We start from the raw sequence: 19,444 nt of genomic DNA, 5'->3' as shown, positions 1-19,444 counted from the left end.
TTTAAAAAGGCTAGGGGCACCTTGATTTAATAAGAGAAAAACAAACCTAACGTCGTAGAGAAATATCAACAAAAATATAGGAAAATCATTTTCCAATAACAACATTCCCCCAATGTTTTCCGGTTAACCAAGCCACAATTAACACACACCGCAAATTTATTGTACAAACAATAAAGTTGGTCATACACTTTTCATTTTCGTAGTACTTTTCAATAAAATCAGAATGTACAAATAATAAGTTCAGATTACAAGACCGGCCATTTCCGAAACACGCCATTCATTCATTCTCAAACACATTCATGAATTTTTCAAACCACGATTCGGAAATTTAAAAAAAAAAAAAACTTCGGAGTAAATTTCGTCGGGAAGAAATTTCCACGTCTTGGCTTGAAACATGCAGCGAAGGAAAACGCAAACCTAACGACATTAAGGAATATCAACAAACGTTCATTAAAGGGACCGGGGAGAAAATACAATTATCTTCTCCGCGTCCTCTTATTTACATAATGGTAGCTCGCCCAGACGAACTAACAAACTCGCCAATTTGCGGCCTCTTTCCAACTAATCCACCACTCTCACTTTCCCTACCCCCCACGAAAGAAAATCCAATTTTAAATTCGATATTAGAGATGGCACAAGAATACGAACTCCTGTATTCCTACCCCTCCCATATGTAATGGAAAACAGCGGGCAAAATGAGGCCATGGAAAAGCCATCTAATAACATTTGGCTCACAAATTCAATAGAATTAGGGAACAAGCAAGAAAAGAGGAAACAAACCAGAGATATATCTTTCCATAGTGTGAATGGATTAAAGATAGGCTAATGTTTCATGTCATATTTTTGCAACAGTAACTGCAACTGCTGGCATTTTTTTTTCTCCAGGAAAGTAATACGTATATTTACAAAACAAAAGTTAAAACTTCGGAATTCGATTATGCTGAGAAAATTTATTTGATTTTATTGCCGCCCGGACAGTTTTGAATAGAAACAAACCAAGTAAAAGTTACGTTTCTTAAAACAAGTCTTTCACCAAGAAAAATTGAACAAACATAATTAGACTATTCAAAACATAAAGATTTATTTGTTGTTGATTTGATAGTTAGATTGATAGTTAACCATAAAACAACTTAACTATTTGATTTTATTTCAGATTTGTTTACTGTCACCCGGGCAGTTTTGAATAGAAACAAACCAATTAAAAATTTAGTTTCTTAAACAAGTCTTTCACCAAAGAAAACAGAAAAACCATAGTTTGATTATTCTAAACATAAAGATTTCTTTGCAACTTAGTTAACCATAAAATAACTTAACTATTTGATTTGATTTCAGACTGTTGTTTATTACCTCCCGGACAGCTTTGAAAAGAAGAAAAACAAATAAAAGTTACGTTTCCTAAAACAGGTCTTTCACCGAGGAAAATAGAAAAACCATAGTTTGACTATTCTAGACATAAAGATTTCTTTGCAACTTAGCTAACCATAAAACAACTTAGCTATTTGATTTTATTTCAGACTGTTGTTTATTACCACCCAGACAGTTTTGAATCTAAACAAATCAAATCAAATTTATGTTTCTTAAAATAGGTCTTTTGAAATCCTTCGCCAAGGAAAATAGAAAATACAAAGTTGGACTATTCTAAACATAAAGATTTCTTTGCAAATCATAAAGATTTCTTTAATGAATAATATCTTTTTGAAAAGAAATTTACAGGATATATAAGCGGTTAACACCTAAAACATGAAATTTGATTGCAAAGCTAGAAAAGAGGCTCATGACTTTTCATAACTAATTCCGAAAATTTTTCATGACTTTTCATAACTAATTCCGAAAATTTTTCATGACTTAACGAAGTTACTATTTCCTCCGACAAAAACACAACAATAAATTTAAAAAAGCATTATTGTTATTGTTTCTTATCCTCCATCTGTCTGACAAGATCCAATAGGTTGTTGACCCTCAAAAAGTCGATTGCAAGAAGTGGAGTAGCGTATAAGTCCTCCTTGGAAAGGCCCAAGCAGTCAAGGATATGTTCGGCAGAGGCCTGCTGGGCTTCACATTTGGAGCAGACTGCATAAGTCTTTCTTCCTTCGAAATACGAGAGATTATTCGTGTGTCCACTTGCCAATTGCTGTTTGAGACGCTCTATATGAACAAGTGAAGAACCCGGTTCATTGGCCGCATACCAGTCCACTTTTTTGATAGCTTTTGATTTTGGACTGATTCTCTGAGTAGGTAAGGGCTGAGGACGAAGGTGTTGAATGACTACAGCCCTCCTTGGCCAAGCGATCCGCTTGCTCATTGCCAAAAATGTTAACGTGGGATGGTATCCACTGAAGATGAATGTCGTGGTACTTTGAAATAAGTTGAAGTTTAAGAAGGATGCAGATGCTTGTTTTGTCTCCAACTTTAGTCCAATTGTGTAGGTGTTAAAGGGAGCTGCGACTGTCCGACAGAATCCAAAGATCTCCAAAGTCACTCTCGTTGATTATAGCATCGATGCCCTGTTCAATTGCGATTAATTCACTTCTAAAGACTGAAGTGAAATCAGGATTACGGAAACAGATCAGTGTTTTCACTACAGCGCGAGAACGCGAGAATCTCGCATATTTTTTTCTTTTCTCGCATTAAAAAATGATTACCGCGAGAAATTCGCGCATTCTATAAATCAATTTCAAAATTCGCGAATTTCTCTCATTTTGGAAAAAGCTTCGAATTACGTCATTTAGAATAAAATCCGTTTCACTTTTCTTCCTGGATCTTCATTATTTTCAACACTTGCCCCGTTATCCAGCTTCTCTATTTACCAGTAGGCATTGTTCAGAACCTTTTCGAACAACAGAACACAACCCCTCCGAACCACGGAACCCCTTTCAGAACACATTTCTCTGCAACCACGTGTTTATTGTAGGTATGGTTTTTCATGTAAGACGTTCAAATTTTTTTATGCGCTAATGTAAGATGGACAAATACCTAGTAAAGGCAAAATCTTCTATGATGATGCAGCAAAAATATTCAATACTTTAAAAAATAGAAGACGTTAAAAATGTATTATAACAAAAGAAATTTTTTTTCCAAGTCTATTTGTATTTTTTCAGTTTTTAGAAATCTCACTTAACTTTCTGAAATCTCACCCTGTTTTTGAGAAAGGGTGAGAAATTCTCACCCATTTTTTTTCTATGATGAAAATACTGCAGATGGAGTAATTTTGCTCAGATTTTTCAATGAAGACGTATTATAATAACATTATACAGTCGAACTCGTTTATAACGAGCTCGGATTTAACGAGAACTCGGATTTAACGAGGGAAACGAGAATATTTTGTTGGATCAATGTTAAGTCTATGGAACAGAAGTCGCTTTTAACGAGCAAGACCCGGTTTTAGCGAGCAATATTTTTCTGTCTGGCAATCTTTTTTCACATCTTTCTAGTCTTTCTGTCTTATCTTTTTTTCAAAATGATATGAAATGCGCGAGTTAAAAGTAAGCTGACAAACTATTTTAAATATGTAGATTAATGAAAAAAATAAATGTTTTGGTAAGAATCTTTTCCTTTATATTTCTTTCCGTTTATATTTCCTTTCCTTTAAGACTGTAGCGCAACTAGAAATTTTTTGCTGGTTTGGGGGGAGGGGTTAGTTGTCACTAAATTAAGATAAATATTTAATTAAATTATTTAATGTAATTAAAGTAAGTAAGTATTAATTAAATTTTAAGTCAACTCAATCATTTGACCTCCTAAGCCCCCCCCCCTCTTCAGATTGCACGTCTGCCTTAAGGACCCGTTTATTACGAGCACTCGGATTTAACGAGTACATGTTACGGTCCCTTTGTGCTCGTTATAAACGAGTTCGACTGTAATAACAATAAAAAAGCATTATAATAACATCATAATAACAATAAAAAAGCATTATAATAACATTAATTGAAATGATAGCTATAACCAAAACAGTTATACTCAGCATCTTCATATTTATAGATTTTAAATTTAAAAAACAGAGAAAAGAAAGAGAGGGAGCAATTAAAAAGCGGAAAAAAATACAAAAGCAAATAATTTTTTTTTTTTTTCTGCTGAATTATATTCTAAAGATAATTCTCTTGTTTATCTGAAAGGAGAGAAATACTCCTGATTTTTCTGTTCTCATTTCGGAATATAAAAAAAATTTGCCAATGACTGGCTTGCTTCAGCTAGAATTTGAAATTGATAAAATAAATAAAAGATACTTCGCTCTAGAAATGATGATTTTTCTTTCATTTTTTGAAAGAATACCATAATTTTTAAAGAATAGGATAAAAACATTTTATATTTTAATAAAATATGACTGTGAGTGGGGATTTTGTTACAAATTCAGAACACCATGAAATTGGGGGGAGGGAGGTAAATTATATTTTAAAAACTAGATTTCTTGGCGACCTAAATTCATGACTTTTCATTATTTTTTTTAAAAAAAAAACAGTTAAAATCATAACATTTCATGACAAATTTTGTTTAGTACCAAAATTCATGACTTTCTAGGTGTGCAGATAAGTTGAGATCTTTGGATTGATGAATTTTAAAATTGTGTACAAAAACGTTCAACTTAAAAGATTCGAGATATAGTGAAATATGCAAAGAGTAAAATTAACAATAAGAATCATATTTCCAGATTGCGGCTACCCCTTATATTTTGGGGGGTTATAAATCCAAATCCGTTCATAATAGAAAATTTTAAAAAAGAAAACAATGAAAATATAAAAATGGCCACCGAAGCTGACGTCATCAGGTGGTACCCGTCATAAAAACACAAAATCTTTTCTATGGAGCCTAACCTTCTAAACTTTTTTTCTTTCGGCGCAATAAATCTAGGCTTAGTTTGTTTTCAAATTTCAGTTCAGATTTTCAAAAAGTTGTATGCATATTTTTAAGTAGGTTCTTTCAACAATGTTTTCCTTTTGTAATTAGTCTATGTATTTTACTTTTGCATTTTGTTTTTGTATTTCTTTTCTCTTTACCTGGACTTTTCACAAAACCTTTGAGGTACAGAGAGAGCAATTTTTAGACATTTGTCTTGCTGTCTCCATAGATGTATGTGTTTGTGTTTTTATGACTTCCGCAGTTGTACCCTCTGACGACGTCAGCTTCAGTTGTCCTTTTCAGCTCAGTTGTTTTTCTTCTTTAAGAATTTCTATTGGTTTCAATTTTCGAATGGAATTTCTGCTGCATTGCACAACTTTCCTTTGGAATTGTAGTATTTGACTGCTTTATACATGATTTCAGCTTTCTCTTTTTATTACAGAAGAACACCCTTTCTTCAGAGAAAGTACGCTTTTGTGACTGATTTCGTAACTTAAAATATCACCTACAAATTACCTAGCATAGAGGTCACTCCCTCGAACCATCTATATTAAATTCTAGAGCATGAAGATCAACCATTAGATCATCATCAATAGATCAAACATAATTCAGAGTGGTTTTTTTTTTTCCTTGCACACTGTACAAGATAAGCACAAATATAAGAAAATTAATAAAATCAAAATACTATCATGTTAATTCTTAATTTGAATTTATCAAATTGACAGAACAACAATGAACTCATCAGATTCAAAATATCAATCATCAGTTTAGAATCAGTTCAAACTATTAGTCATCAGCTAGAAATTTTATTTGTAAATTAAGTCTATCGTAAAAAGTGATTTTAAAAAAATTTGGATTAATTTAAATTATTATTAAAAAAATAATAATTATTATAAAATAAAAATAATAAATTTAATTTTCATCATACGAAAGCAGAAAATAAAGTGTGAATTCTAGGATCATTCGATACAGGCAAAAAAATTTAGCAACTAGAAAACTTTGTTTTCACTAAAAATGCTCCAGACGTTGAAAATAAAAATGGATTTTTCAATTCCGACTTATTAAACCTTAAGTTTTATTAATAATCAAAATGAACTCATAAAGTATAAGAGTGTGTACAAAGAAAAATAATGATAAATAATAAAATGCCTGGAAGATTTGTGTATTGGTATCTGCAAGTACACTAAAATATGCCTCACAGTAGGGGACCAACTCTCATCCTTCTCAGGCAAGCCTCTAAATATTTTTTTAAAAATATTTTTGAAAGTTTAAAATCCCGTTATCACCTTGCTGATTTCAGCTGATATAAATACTTATAAAGAAACATACCTGCAGGCTTTAAAAAAAAACTAAAGTTTTATTAATCAAAAATTTGTTCTAATATCTTTATAAAGCTTTTAAAAGAAAATAGAATATTTGAATTTTAAGAAAAGAGCCATGATGGCTCAAGGGATAGAGCGTTCGCCAACCAATGAGATGATCCGGGTTCGAATCCCAGTGACGGCTGGGCAATACAAACCCCGCAAGCGGCTCGCACCGACCACAGTGCAGTTCATGGGTTAGAATCCCCTTGCCATCAGGCTAACCGTGAGAGGTTTTGCTCACCATGCAATGCAAATGCAGGTTAGTTCCATCAAAAAGTCTTCCACAAAGGCAAATTTTTGCCAATACTTGATTCAGGAGTTCCCTTGTCTTCGGGAATGGGTTCAAAATAACAAGGCAACGGAGTTGAACACAGGTAGCCGTAAACTCAAAATTAGATAAAATAAGATAAAATAAAATCACCGACGATAAAATAAAATCTTAAGAATAGGCTTAATTTTTACAGGTGTAGAAATTAAGAAAATTTAGTCAGGATTCCACAGGACAAGTTACTGAAAGATATTACTGGTCAATTTCACATTTTCATTCATCCTTTTACAAGTATGAGACATTTTTTTTTTAAAAATTACATTCCTAAGATCAAGAAATGTTCATAATCATGATGAAATATGCTTTTTTAAGACAATTAAAATAAACAATTTCAAAAACCAAAACAGCATACCAATTAACAGTGATTACTGGAGATCAAATTATTTAATAGTAGTCTGATTCAAATTTCAATGGTCTCAGAAAAAGGGACCAGTGCTAATTATGATCCCTCAAATATTCTCAGTTTGTTAAAAAAAAACATTATGAAATATTTATAAAAATCCTTTATACAATATCTTTTTAAACAATATTTTTAATAGGACTAATTTCGGCAAAATTATATCAAAAAAATAAAAACTCAATGAGTTCATTTTAGACAATAAGTTCGTTTAAAGACTACAGATGATCTCAGTTCAATAAAAAATTTTAAATTCAAGTTATCAATATTACTATTAGTTTCATAAATTAAATTAATATTACTGATTACTAAAACATTGGGAAGATTTCCGTATCAGGATTTGCAGCAGAATAATCAGAAACTTGAATAATCTTAGCTATTCCTAAGCAGAACAGCCCCTTAGAAACAAACAAAACAAAAAAATCACGGACGGTAACCAACTTGAAGGCCCAACCATTACATGCTTTTTTTTTAAAATTTGCAAGCGGCTTCCATTTGGCATCTTGGGGATTGTAGTTAAGACAACAACAGATCTTAACTAAGAAATATCCCCAAAACACTATACTTTAAAACAGAAGAATAAAATAATTTACAACAAATATCAAAAGTGATAGGTTGTTTTTCTAAGATTTGCAAACATTTGGTCTAAAGTGAAATGTTTGTTGAATAATAAGTTAAATGTATTATTATTCATATATATATATAATCTGAGTTCTAACGACTGCAAAAATGTAATGGATTGACATCTTATATAAAAGATTGTGAATCTTACATATAACAGCTTTGACATTGAATTTAACTAAAAAGAATTGCTACATTGATTTTTTAACTTAAAAAACAAACAATATAAAATTTATATTCTGCAAAAACTATTTTCAATCAGTGAACGAATTAAATCAGCAACATTTTTTTTTTTTTAGTGAGCAGCTCAAATTGATCAGGATCAGAAATTAATGATCCAGTAAATAGATCCATCAAATTTTCAAAGCTAATTCCATACACCGTTCACATACCTACTAAGATGGAGTAGCTATAAATTAAAATAACAAATATTTACATAGATGAAGAGTTTAATAATTGTAGCTACAGGAAATTAACTAGAAAAACATGAAGTAGTACAGAGATTTAAAGCTCATCAAAAAATGTAACTATAAAATTGATCAACATATAACTGCTATCTCAAATATATTGTGTAATAAATGTATGAATTGCAAACAATGTACTTTCGATTAGTTTAGTAGATAATCTTATAATTTAATAACATCACTTTTCAAGTCAACTAATAGAAACGTTTACAACTAAATATCTAGAATTTGAGTATTTTTAAGCCTACTCACTTTATGAAGAAAGTTCTGTAATTGCTTCTTTTCGTAGTCTTAAAAATTTGACGAAAACAAGAACAAGGGTATCTTATGCAACTAAATTTTATAAAACATCAGTTAATCGGAAGTGAAATGACATGTTTTTAACTAAACAAATTTGACAAGCAGTACATTTGAAAACTGAATGGTTTTATTTTTTCTATTTATTTATTTATTGTGACGGCTTTTCTGTCAAGCTTTTAAGCGCCATCTATTAGACAATGAAAGAAATAGAAATTTTTTGTCTTCAGATTACTTCATTTCAAATCTATTATATGAATTATAATACCCAAATTTCAGAACAAATGATGCCGAACAATGAACTTTTTTTAGCAATTGATAAATATGAATAATTAATAAGTATATTAGCATTTTATTTTTACCTTAAGGCTTCATAGGTTTTAAATCAGAGGTGAGCAATTTTTGTTATAGATGGTTGGTTAGGTAGGTATGTGCGCTAAAGCTACACAATAGGCTATTGGTAACTATCTGAGAAACACCACTGAGAATTTTGATTCCCTGCAGAGAGAATCTCATTTGTGAAACCATTGCCTCAATTTAGACTTAGATCTGAAGTAGAGGGAAATTTTTTCCTGATCCCTGTATGCATAGTACGATTTAGTAACCAACCACAGGGATTTTAATTTCACAGATTTTACGGGCAAATACTTCGCAGGAAGTACTTAAAGGTCTTAGTGGAGTCCTGGATTGAACCCAGGTCCCTCAGGAATGGAGTCCTATTCTCTAATCGCTGGGCTGTCACTATATAACCCTTTACCAGTTAGATACTAAAAAAAAAAGCACCAGACTGCCGCAGACTTAGTGGCGGGAAGAGTACCTATCATAGACAAAGAGTAGGTAGGCACTTTATTTACGTGACACTAGAGCTGCACACTGGGCTATTGGCTGAGAAACATCCCTGAGGATGATCCGAAGATATGCCATTGCAATTTTGATCTTTTACAACGGGGATAGTTCTCCTGCTTTGGTACCCCGACGACTTGCGCCCCCGTTAAATAGTTTAACGAGAACTGATGCCTCATACCCTCGGTTTCTACTCAGACTTATCAAAGTGGTCAATCACTCGGTTACTGACCGCATCCATTGATGCTTGACTTCGGTATTCTACTGGGTACCGTCTATTTACGATCAACCCACTGCGGGACTTTTAAGTTAGAAGTAAGGCCTTTTGAGCAAGTTTTACTTTCAACAGTTAAAAACTGAGTAACTGTTGTTTAACGTTATTCCTCATCCGTTCAAATCTTGGCGAGTTTGTTGTTGTTTTAGTAGTTCGATATTGAGAGTTGAAAACATTGAATTTAGTTTTATAAAATTATTATTTAAACACGTGTGTTTTGAAAAAGCGTTGCAGTTTGTTTATTCAATCCGTCAAAACAGCGAATTCTTATATAACCACTGAGATTTGGATTTTTTTAAACCATTTTTCATTGTTATAGTTACAAATTTCAACTGTTCTTTATATTGCCTGAAAGTTATTTAATACTAAAATCGTAATGTATCATGTTTCCATTTATTTTAATATCTTCATGATCATAAAATTGCTTTTCTTCGACTGAGAGAGTTATGTTTCTTAGAATTTTTATTTTCGTATAAATCAAATATCCATAATGCAGTGATTTTGTTCTTTTGTAATTTCTTGTGTTTATAACTATATATTGTAAAAGTTAACTTCATTGAAAGGAGTGATTGATTATAAACTATATTTCCTTCTCTATGATTGGGAAATGTCCATTATATAAAATTTACCACTTGAATTTATTTGAAATCTGAATCAAATGCAAGATTTGATAATGACATGGATGAACACACTTGAACAAAGTGCTTTTTTTTTAATATTAAATTGAATTCAATACTGAATTGTTAAAAAATTGTTCACTTAAACTGTTCCAGTGACTGTGGAAGTATTTCAAGGGTGGAAGAGCTCTCTCTATATATATACATCTGCACATCCGGAAAGTCATTATTTTTTGTGATGAGTATTAAAAATTCATGAAAACTCTTAGTTCATAATGGATTTTTGGCTATTAGAGCCCTTAATAGTATCATAAAATTTGAAAATCTTGCATCTCAATTTGTAGGATACATGCAGGGCCCTAGGTCTTGGGCTTCCTGATTTTAAAATTATAATTGTTGCATTGAAGTGAAAAATTAACTCAACTGAAATGTATTAAGCTTAACTAAAATGAGATAAACAGGTTCAACTGTATATATATCAGGGGTCTGTCCAGGCCAAATTTACTACCGCTTAGCGGTACCTTCACAAATTCAATTTTAGGTGAAACGGTAGTTTCACAAATTAAACTTTCAGAAAAACGGTAGTTTCACAAAATACTTTTTCTTAAAATTTTATTTTTGTATCCCTTTAGAAACGATAAATCTATATTTTTACCATGTTTTTGTATTGATTTCGTAATATAATTTTAAATTTTTCACAAATTATGTCTAAATTTTCACAAATTAGGTACCTTTCAGAAAAACCTAGACAGACCCCTGTATATGATAGTGCATGCAATAATGTTGATACTTTTGTTTCTTTAAAATTAAATTAACATAATTTCTGGAATTGATCTTAAAAGATGTTATTAAATATTTTTATATCAATGTTCTAATTTGTATGTTAAGTTTTTATAATAGTTAAATCCTTTTATTGTTTTTTGTTTAAATTGGCTTATTTCAAAAGTGGCAAAGCATTGCTCAGATAAAACAAGATTGTTTGTAAGATGAAAATTATTCTTGCTTAGATATCTTTCAACTGTATTGAGTAATAATGTGTTTACCTTTGCAAATCAAGAAAATAGTTACTGGGTTTTGTTTCCATACGAAATGTGAGAATATCGCTCATAATATTAGAATAATAAAATTACAAGTTATATACATTTGTTATTATTAAAAGTATCTTGCAGAAGGATATTAGTGCTAGAGAGTTTTGTCACAGAAAACCCGAATAAATTTGGTCACAGGCGTTACCAGAAATTATAGTAGTTAGTGTTTCAAGCGGGTTTAGGCTATTTTGAGATGCAGAGGCAGTCCTGTAATTAATGTTTGCTGTTTATTTGACATGAGCAGAAGTGTGACATGGAATGTTTAGGTGAGCTCTTTTAGTGGTTTGGTCTAGTGAGTCGCGTGCAATATGATAAAATTTGTCATTTACCCAGTCTTTAATCTTTCCAAATGTTTCTCTGTAGATTTTTTCAAATGTTTGGAAAAAAGTCATGAAGTAATAATCTATTTCAACCTTTATTTTCATCATTTTTTTTCCTTCAGATATCTATATCAAAAATTAAAAACAGATATGTTACAGGTTTTTTTTTTGCATTGAGTAAGGGATGATTTTTGTAAATGTTTCTGACAAATTCGAAATTTAATCTACAATCGAATTCAGTAATTCTGCTAAGTATTTATTTTAACCTTTAATTAATCTTTATTTTTTCATTTAGATTTCTGTTTCAAGAAGTAAAAACAGATGTCTATTAAGTTTTATAAGCATTGTTTTCATGGTGGGGGGAGAGGGATTTTTTCAAATATTTCTGACAAATTTGTCTGCTAATGCTATATTTTAACCTTTATTCTTTTTCCTTTCAGGTATCTGTGCAAGGGATCTAACAAGAGATATCTAACAAGTTTTCTATCTTGTTTGCATCCTGGGGGGGGGGGATAATTTTTTCTGACAAATTCGATATATTTAGCCATCTATTCAATAATCTGTTCTTTAATCTAATTCAACAATTGTGCTAATAATCCATTTTAATCTTTATTAACTCTTTTGTTTATTTTTTCTTTCAGATTTCTGTATTGAGATAAGTGCAGGCTAACATGCCTTAAAGATCATTAAGATTTTTTACTTCTTAATGAAAGACGTAAATTATTTCAAACCTTTCTATAACAATTTCATTTACCTACCCTCTGTTTTATCCTTTACTATTGCCTTGATTATTTTTCTTTCAGATTTCTAAAAAAATCCATAGTTCCAAGAGTTTCTGAAAAAATCCATATAATGTTCATCCTTGTTATTTTTTCATTAGTTAAAAAATATAATTAAAATATAATTCTTTTCATTCTAGGTGAAATAAAAAAGTTATGAGTTTTATTGAATTAAATGAAAACAACTACTAACCTTTTTCTTGATTTTTTTTATTCTGAATTTACCTAAAATTAGATCAGTTCAATTGTTTCAAATGGTTCTGAAAGCTTTATTTACTATGTATTTTTCCTGTTTTCCTTTTTTTTTTTTTTTTTTTTTGTATATCAAGATTATAAAAATTAACTATTCTATTCATTTTTATCAGTTCAGTTCTATATTATTTGTTTTAAATTTTAGTTGATTGGAATCATCATAATTTCCATATTTTAATATATTTAATAATATTGTTTTATGAATGTTTTCTTAGTGAATATTATATATTGAAATAATTTTTGTATTTGATTTTAAATTTTACCATTGCTATTTTTTACTGTCTGTGTTTTAATCATTATTTTTGTACCATTTTGTCTTATTTTAAATTTTAGTTGAATGTAAACAATTTTGACAGTGCTTTCTAGCTATGTGTGCCATATTATATCGTTTTTAATCATCTTAATGTTGATTTATCATTCTCTTTTCTTAACTTGTGTTTTATTATAAACATTTAGTGTTATTTGATGTTTCTTTTTTATTATTTGAACTGTTTTAATTATTATTTCAATGATGATTCGATTACATAGAAAATTATGTATGCTGTCAAATAAGTTTAATTTTTAAATTTTTTTTTTAGGTTTGGCAACATGGTTCTTTTCCCAAGCTTCCATGGATTTTATAAGAATTTTTTTTTCTCTTTTATTTAATTGTTGTCAATCATTGAGCATTCAAAAAATATATAGTTAAATATATCTTTTTTGTTTTATATATTCACTATAAAAAAAAAATGTCCACTATATGGTCTACCCTGTATTTATTATCTAATTATTAACTTTTTCTGCTGTTGTAGGATCAGTCCGCTACGATAATCGAAGAACGCAGCTGCAGACTACGCCTCCAGAATTACTAGCCTTTTTGAACAGGCCTGGTCTACAAATTTCAGTTTCAGGGGCGAGTGGAGTGAAAAATTTTGCAGAGCCTGTTGCTCGGGCTCAGCCAAAAAACGTGGAGCAACGTGGCATCGAACCGAGGAATCTCGAGCCGCCAGGGGGATCGAAGTACCACTGCGAGTTTTGCAATTTCGAGACTACCTCGATTCAACGTTTACATAATCATCTCGAGGAACATAAGTCTTCCGTTGTGCATCGATGTACTCTGTGTAGTAAGGTGTTTAAAAGCCTAGCTAATTTGCAGAATCACATGCCTACGCATGACCGTGTCTTTACTTGCGATTACTGTGAGAAGAAATTCAAGCATCAGTCGTCGTTGAGGGCTCATATAAAAACTCATTTTCCCTTCGAGCAGAAGTGTCCGATTTGTGACAAAGTGTTGACATCAGATGCTGCATTTAAGAAGCATATGTACAGTCATCAGTTGCAATGAACTTTTTGTTACTTTTGGACCAATTTCTTCTTATTTTGGTGTTAGCTGTGTATTAGAGTGTTTGAATTTTTTAAGGATTGTATAAGGGAGGTCAACTACAGTCAGTTTTTGGTAGTTTATTTTTTTTTTTTTTGTATATCATAATTGCCAATTCTCCCTGCTGGAAAAATCGGAAGACTCCCGAATATTAGGGGAATGTTCCCTGTTCCAAATGCTGAACTTATTGCATCCTGAGACATGGTTGCCACTCCACTGGGAAAAAAAAGCCTGGAAAATACAGGGAATTTAAAAATCACCTAAAATAACAAAGAATTTTGTGTTTTTCTTTAACTGGGAATTCTGTTTATTTTCGTCTTTTGAAAAATAGTGACCAAACCGTAATCTGTAGGATATTTAAGGGGGATATTTCTGCCATACTAAACTATTTCATTTACTATAGCATTATTTGTTTTAAGTCTGTTAAGCTGTTCCTTATTTCTTTAAGTTTTCCAGCAATTAAAACTAGTATAGTTAGCTGAATATAGCTCATGCAAGAGCACAGTGATTGTGTTTTTCTTCTTAATATATTGTGTATAATATGTTACAGTGAAAACACTAGGAATTTTTTTTTTTTCAGATTTGAGTGGCAACCCCTGCGAGAAAGCCATAGGTTTTTTTTTTCTAGTGAATATCAAAAGAAATACTATTTCCTCTTAGTGTACATAATCCGTTATTATAATCAAAGCAATTTTTGAAAGTTAATATGTCTTTTTAATGAAAAAGATGGTATAATTTTTAAATTATGATTAATTTTTAAAATGTTTTTTTTTTCTTTTTTAGAATCAATTTTGAATTTTCGTCCTGATCTAACAATTTAACTACAAAAATTTTATTTGACTTTCAAATTAGGTATATAAAATTACCATCTTTTTCATGAAGCTGTTTCCCGGACTGATGATGTCCAATTCTCTTTTTATATTTTTGATAACTCCTGTAATTCTATTCTTTAAAAAAAATGAAAATTATTATCATACATGGTCATTGTTAATTTTACAATGTTAGCTGTTGTATTATCATGTGCTATTATTAATGGTATAATAAGAAATACATAATGCTGTAAAATGGTTCTTAGCTATTAATAATACCAAAATAGAAAATTAAAAATGTTGTGATGATTTTACATTATTATTGGTTCAATTGTAAATTAAAAATAATTTTTACAACAAAAATAGTATTCTTAATTTCACAGCATTTTTTTAATAAATAAATAATATTTGTTGCAGAAAATAATTTAATCCAAGGTAAAGGTTGTGTACAATCTTATTTCAGTGTTTCAATGAAATTAATTTGCTAAACATCATTAAATATTTTATTTCTATTTTACTGTAAAAAGGAAAAGTACTGAAAAACATTGCCTATGGTTGACTTCCTTAAAGTGTACATAGTTTTGATGAAATCGTGTAATATGCACATTTTCTGCAGTATTCAATTACGTAATTGCTTGCTTCAGCTTTGTTTCAGAATTTTATTAAGAAGAAATCTTTTTTTCTTTTTAAGAATGTTTCAGAAAGACATTTTAATTTTGTGAATGGGAGTAAACTTTTAAAGAATATTTAATTGCTCTTTTTTTTTTTTTTTTATTATGTAAAAGATACTTAGTTTTTGAAATATATTTAATTACTTGATTATTATTATTTCTTTGTTATTAAATTATAGTCAAGGTCTATTTTACCCTGTTAATACCTTAATTATCTTTTTCATTGTTGTTTACTCTTGATTAAGCAGGAAGATCTACAAACCTCTTGCCCTGGATAACTGAATGCTTTGAATGACAAAGTTTGTTCAAGTTTTGAATTAAATTTTAAAAAAATAAATTTCCTCTATGAATAAATTATGATTAATTTTTTAATTTCTCAAATTTTTTTTAATTTTGTAAATGATAGTTAATTTTCAAAATATATTTAATTACTTGATTGTCATTATTTTTTGTGTTTATAAATTATAGTCTAGATCTAACGATGTTTGACCTGTTACTACTTTATTTATTTTTTTAATTGTTGTATCCTCTTGATTCAGCAGGAAGATCTAGAAACCTCTTGCCCTGGATAACTGAATGCTTCAAACGAGGAAATTTATTCAAGTTTTGAATTAAATTTGAACTCGACCGATTAAATTTAAGTTTTTATTTTTTTAAAGGGGGTAAATTTTAAAATTACTTTTTGGGGGTGATTTTAAAATTATTTTTTAAATAAATACTTTTTTTTAAATAAATTACCCTTAAATGTTTATTTCAGTCTAAATGATCGAATAAATCTTTTAAGCTGTTTATCAAAAAAAAAAATTTTATTTATTTATTTTTTTTTTTTGGAAAAAAAATTTTTGCACAGAGATCGAGCTCTTAGCGTGCCTTTAATAATTATTTATAAACTACACATTTTTCTCTTATTTAGATGATGAGTGAATATTGCTTTTTGAAATACACAAATAAAATAATATAATTTAAAAATTTATTGAGTATCAAATTCAATTGTTACATAATATTACATGCATGATAAATTTTTTCAGTGTTAAGCGAGTGCCCTTTTTCTGGGAGGAAGCACGTTGCCCTTTTTTATTCCTAGAGAGAGCTCTGGAATTGTAATTGCAATTAATTTACTTGCTATAAAGTTCTCATAATGGTTGTGAAATATTGATATTGAGGTTATTTTAAGTGCTTAAAAAAGGAAATAAGTATTAAATATGTTTCTTTTTTAAAAAATTTGAAAAAAAAAAATTTGAATTATATATCGTATGTTTGAACAAAGATTTTTTTGAAATCTTGTTAAAAGACACAAAATAGAGAAATATTACAAAATTTATTTCGGAATGCTGAGGACTGCAAAAAAATTATTTTGGTGTGTATTTTGAAAAAACTTTTTTTTTTTAAAGTAAAATTGTTAAAAATTAAAAAATGTTATTATTTGTGCTGGAGGTCTTCCTATCAAGAAATAAAAATCATATTTCATTCATTTGTGTAAGAAAGAAAGTACTCAAAACAAATAAATTCTGTTTTTTTATGTACTGTTGTAAAAAAAAAGAATTGCAATCATTTTACCTCCACCTCTTTTTAAAGATAAAATATTATCAGCTGGAGCAAAAAGGTTTAGTTGCACTTAACTGATTTAAAGAATTTTTACCTTCAAGAATTAGACAGACTGTCTGGAAACTTATTTTTTCTTTCGTATTTTGTAGATAGTTATAAACATTTTTTCAATGTTATGCATACTTTAACTGTTCTGTCAATTCTTTTCTCCCACTGATGGTTTATGTGCTTATTATTTTGTAACATTCAATATCTTGTTGTAATATTTGTATTTTGAGAACTGTCATGTAGCTATTATTCAAAATAAACAAAAAAAATTAAAAATATTCTAAATTACTATTAATTTCTTTCCAAAATAGCTATTTTCAATATTTTTTTTTCTTTCTGATTTGCATAGCTGCCAACTCAACTGGATTTTCCAGTAGACTGCTGGATTTTGCCACTTTCCTGGTCTACTGGTTAAATAAAAAAATTTGTTAATTCAAAGCATATATCAAGGTGACAAATTTGTCGACCTTTCGTATGATTTTGGCAACATTTGTTGCCATACTGGCGTGAACCCTAAATACATAGCTGCCAACTCTAGTGGATTTTCCAGTTCCTACTGGTTTAATAAAAAATTTCTTGGTTTTTACACTTTTTAGAAAATTCCCTAAAATTGAGTAAGTTTCCTTAAAAAATCCTTATTGGAATGGAAATTTTTTTTGCAGATTATTTCTTGCTTGAATATAAGTGTCACTGGTGCAAAGTAAAGCAAGCCTTATTTATAAAATTCAGTTAACTATCTTTGATGAATTAAATGCCTATTACTATCCAAAGTTATGAATAAACATAATACTTAACATTTCAAGATCATTTAATCATCACAACTAGAAAATCAATCAGAACTGGTAAATATTGCAGTTTATATATTTTGATGACTATAAAAATTCCTATGTGTAAAATATTTAGTATATTTTGCAACAATTATCATGAAGTTTATATTATTTCATAATATCCAATGAATTTTTTCCTATCCGTGCTGGCAGCTATGAATTTGTATTATCTACTACCTAGTAATAAGCAATTTAAAGTATAAGAAAAAATGTATGGTTTTTGGTTTGAACCAAAAATCCTATTCTGTCTCATTAAAACTGTTTTTGCCTACATTTTCGTATGCTTTGATTTTTGTTATACCATAAAGATGTAACGTAAGACATGTTCTTCATTGTTACTTTCAGATCGTGCATAAAATTTAAAAGGAAAAAAATAAAAAATTTGTCAGCTAAAAAAAATTAAATTTATTAATGTTTAACTATTTTTCACTGACATTCATTCTTTTAACGTATGGTGCACAACTTTTCTTGGAAGATAACCACAAAAATTTTTTACCTCAAGGGCCTCGAACTCGATGCTAATTTCTTTACAAATTAAGGCGAGGACTACAAATTGTGTGTATCATATTTTTGAATTTAGCAACAAAAAAAAAGTTTGGCCTACTTTGCCTCTTTTTAAAGGTAAACTTTTAACTTTCTCTTGGAATTTTTTTTTTCAATTTATTTTTACTATTTTATGAATTGCTTCTTTAATTTTTGTGTAAACTCCTCTATTTATTCTCTTTTGTACCTGTTTTGTTAAAAGAAAAGAAAAATGTCTATTGAAATTGGTTTTGAAAACATTTAATAAATTTTTTACACTAGTTATGTTTAGTTTTTCATATTCATTCTTGTTTGCAAAGCAAATAGCTGTGCATTGTCCATTCGAGGGCCCTAGCTACCATAAATCTATATTCTCATAATTCATAAATTGTTTACACACTATTAACCGCTTCCCTTAACAATTTATTTGGAAAAAAATCAACATATTTTTTTATTTCATTAATAAATACAAGGAATTAAAACATAATGCACAAGTTCTAAGTTGAAATTTTGATTTTTTTTATGTGTAAAAAATATTTAATTTACCGTCAGTTTACTATTCCAAATTATCTCGGGCAAATGATAATAATTATTATTCTAAAAATAATTATTCTAAAACTAATTGATATAAAGCTTTAGTGTGTTCCATTGATATATTAAATGTCTTCTATCTGCGGAACCCCGACATTACGATAAAAGTTTATTAAGCTACGAACATTATAACCTAAAAACTACTATTTTAAAAATATTTAATTATAGGAATGTAGATTTTTCATCGTTTTATCATTATCAATCTTAAATAAGGTTTTATATCCGATAGTTAAATTTGCAGTCCTTGTGCTATATCTAGTCTAGTTTTGAATTTATTTTTGGTGTATATACATAAGCCGAAAATGAATAATCAAGCCGAATTATGGTTTAAATGAACTGAAGATGCTTGCTATAAACGTTAAAATTGGTAATTAGAAAAGCATTTTTCAAGAATGTCAAGTATCCAAATGACTTAATTTATTCAATTTTTTAAAAAAAAAATTTAAAATATCCCCTATGAAATCTAACACAAAACTGTGAGATCGTGGGTTCTATTCAAGCTGATGACAGTTTTTAAATATTAATTCTTAATACTGAAAAAAAAAATTTCTTATTAAGTATGCATGCTAAAAACTAATAATTAAAGAAGGCTCC

General features: G+C 29.3%; 2 protein-coding genes across 2 annotated transcripts in view; one reads left to right on the top strand and one right to left on the bottom strand.

Annotated features, from left to right (window-relative positions):
• Positions 1-8,521, bottom strand: part of LOC107449704 (semaphorin-2A) — a 328,119-nt gene extending 319,598 nt beyond the window's left edge. The window contains exon 1 of the mRNA XM_021146653.4: positions 8,260-8,521. The gene's annotated coding sequence lies outside the window, so the exon portion shown is untranslated. The remainder of the gene's footprint in view (positions 1-8,259) is intronic.
• A 2,372-nt stretch (positions 8,522-10,893) lies between these two features.
• On the top strand, positions 10,894-18,010 carry LOC107443375 (uncharacterized). Its single transcript, XM_043039778.3, has 2 exons — positions 10,894-11,392; positions 13,269-18,010. The coding sequence occupies exons 1-2, from the start codon at positions 11,380-11,382 to the stop codon at positions 13,799-13,801; spliced, it is 546 nt and encodes a 181-aa protein (XP_042895712.1). The 5' UTR covers positions 10,894-11,379; the 3' UTR covers positions 13,802-18,010.
• Positions 18,011-19,444: the final 1,434 nt, after the last annotated feature.

The sequence above is a fragment of the Parasteatoda tepidariorum genome, chromosome 7, assembly GCF_982258835.1.
Source record: "Parasteatoda tepidariorum strain Cologne lab strain chromosome 7, Ptep-v5.0, whole genome shotgun sequence".
NCBI classification, from domain to species: Eukaryota; Metazoa; Arthropoda; class Arachnida; order Araneae; family Theridiidae; genus Parasteatoda; species Parasteatoda tepidariorum.
Note: the sequence above shows the minus strand (reverse complement) of the source record. Positions and strands in the feature narration are given on the sequence as shown.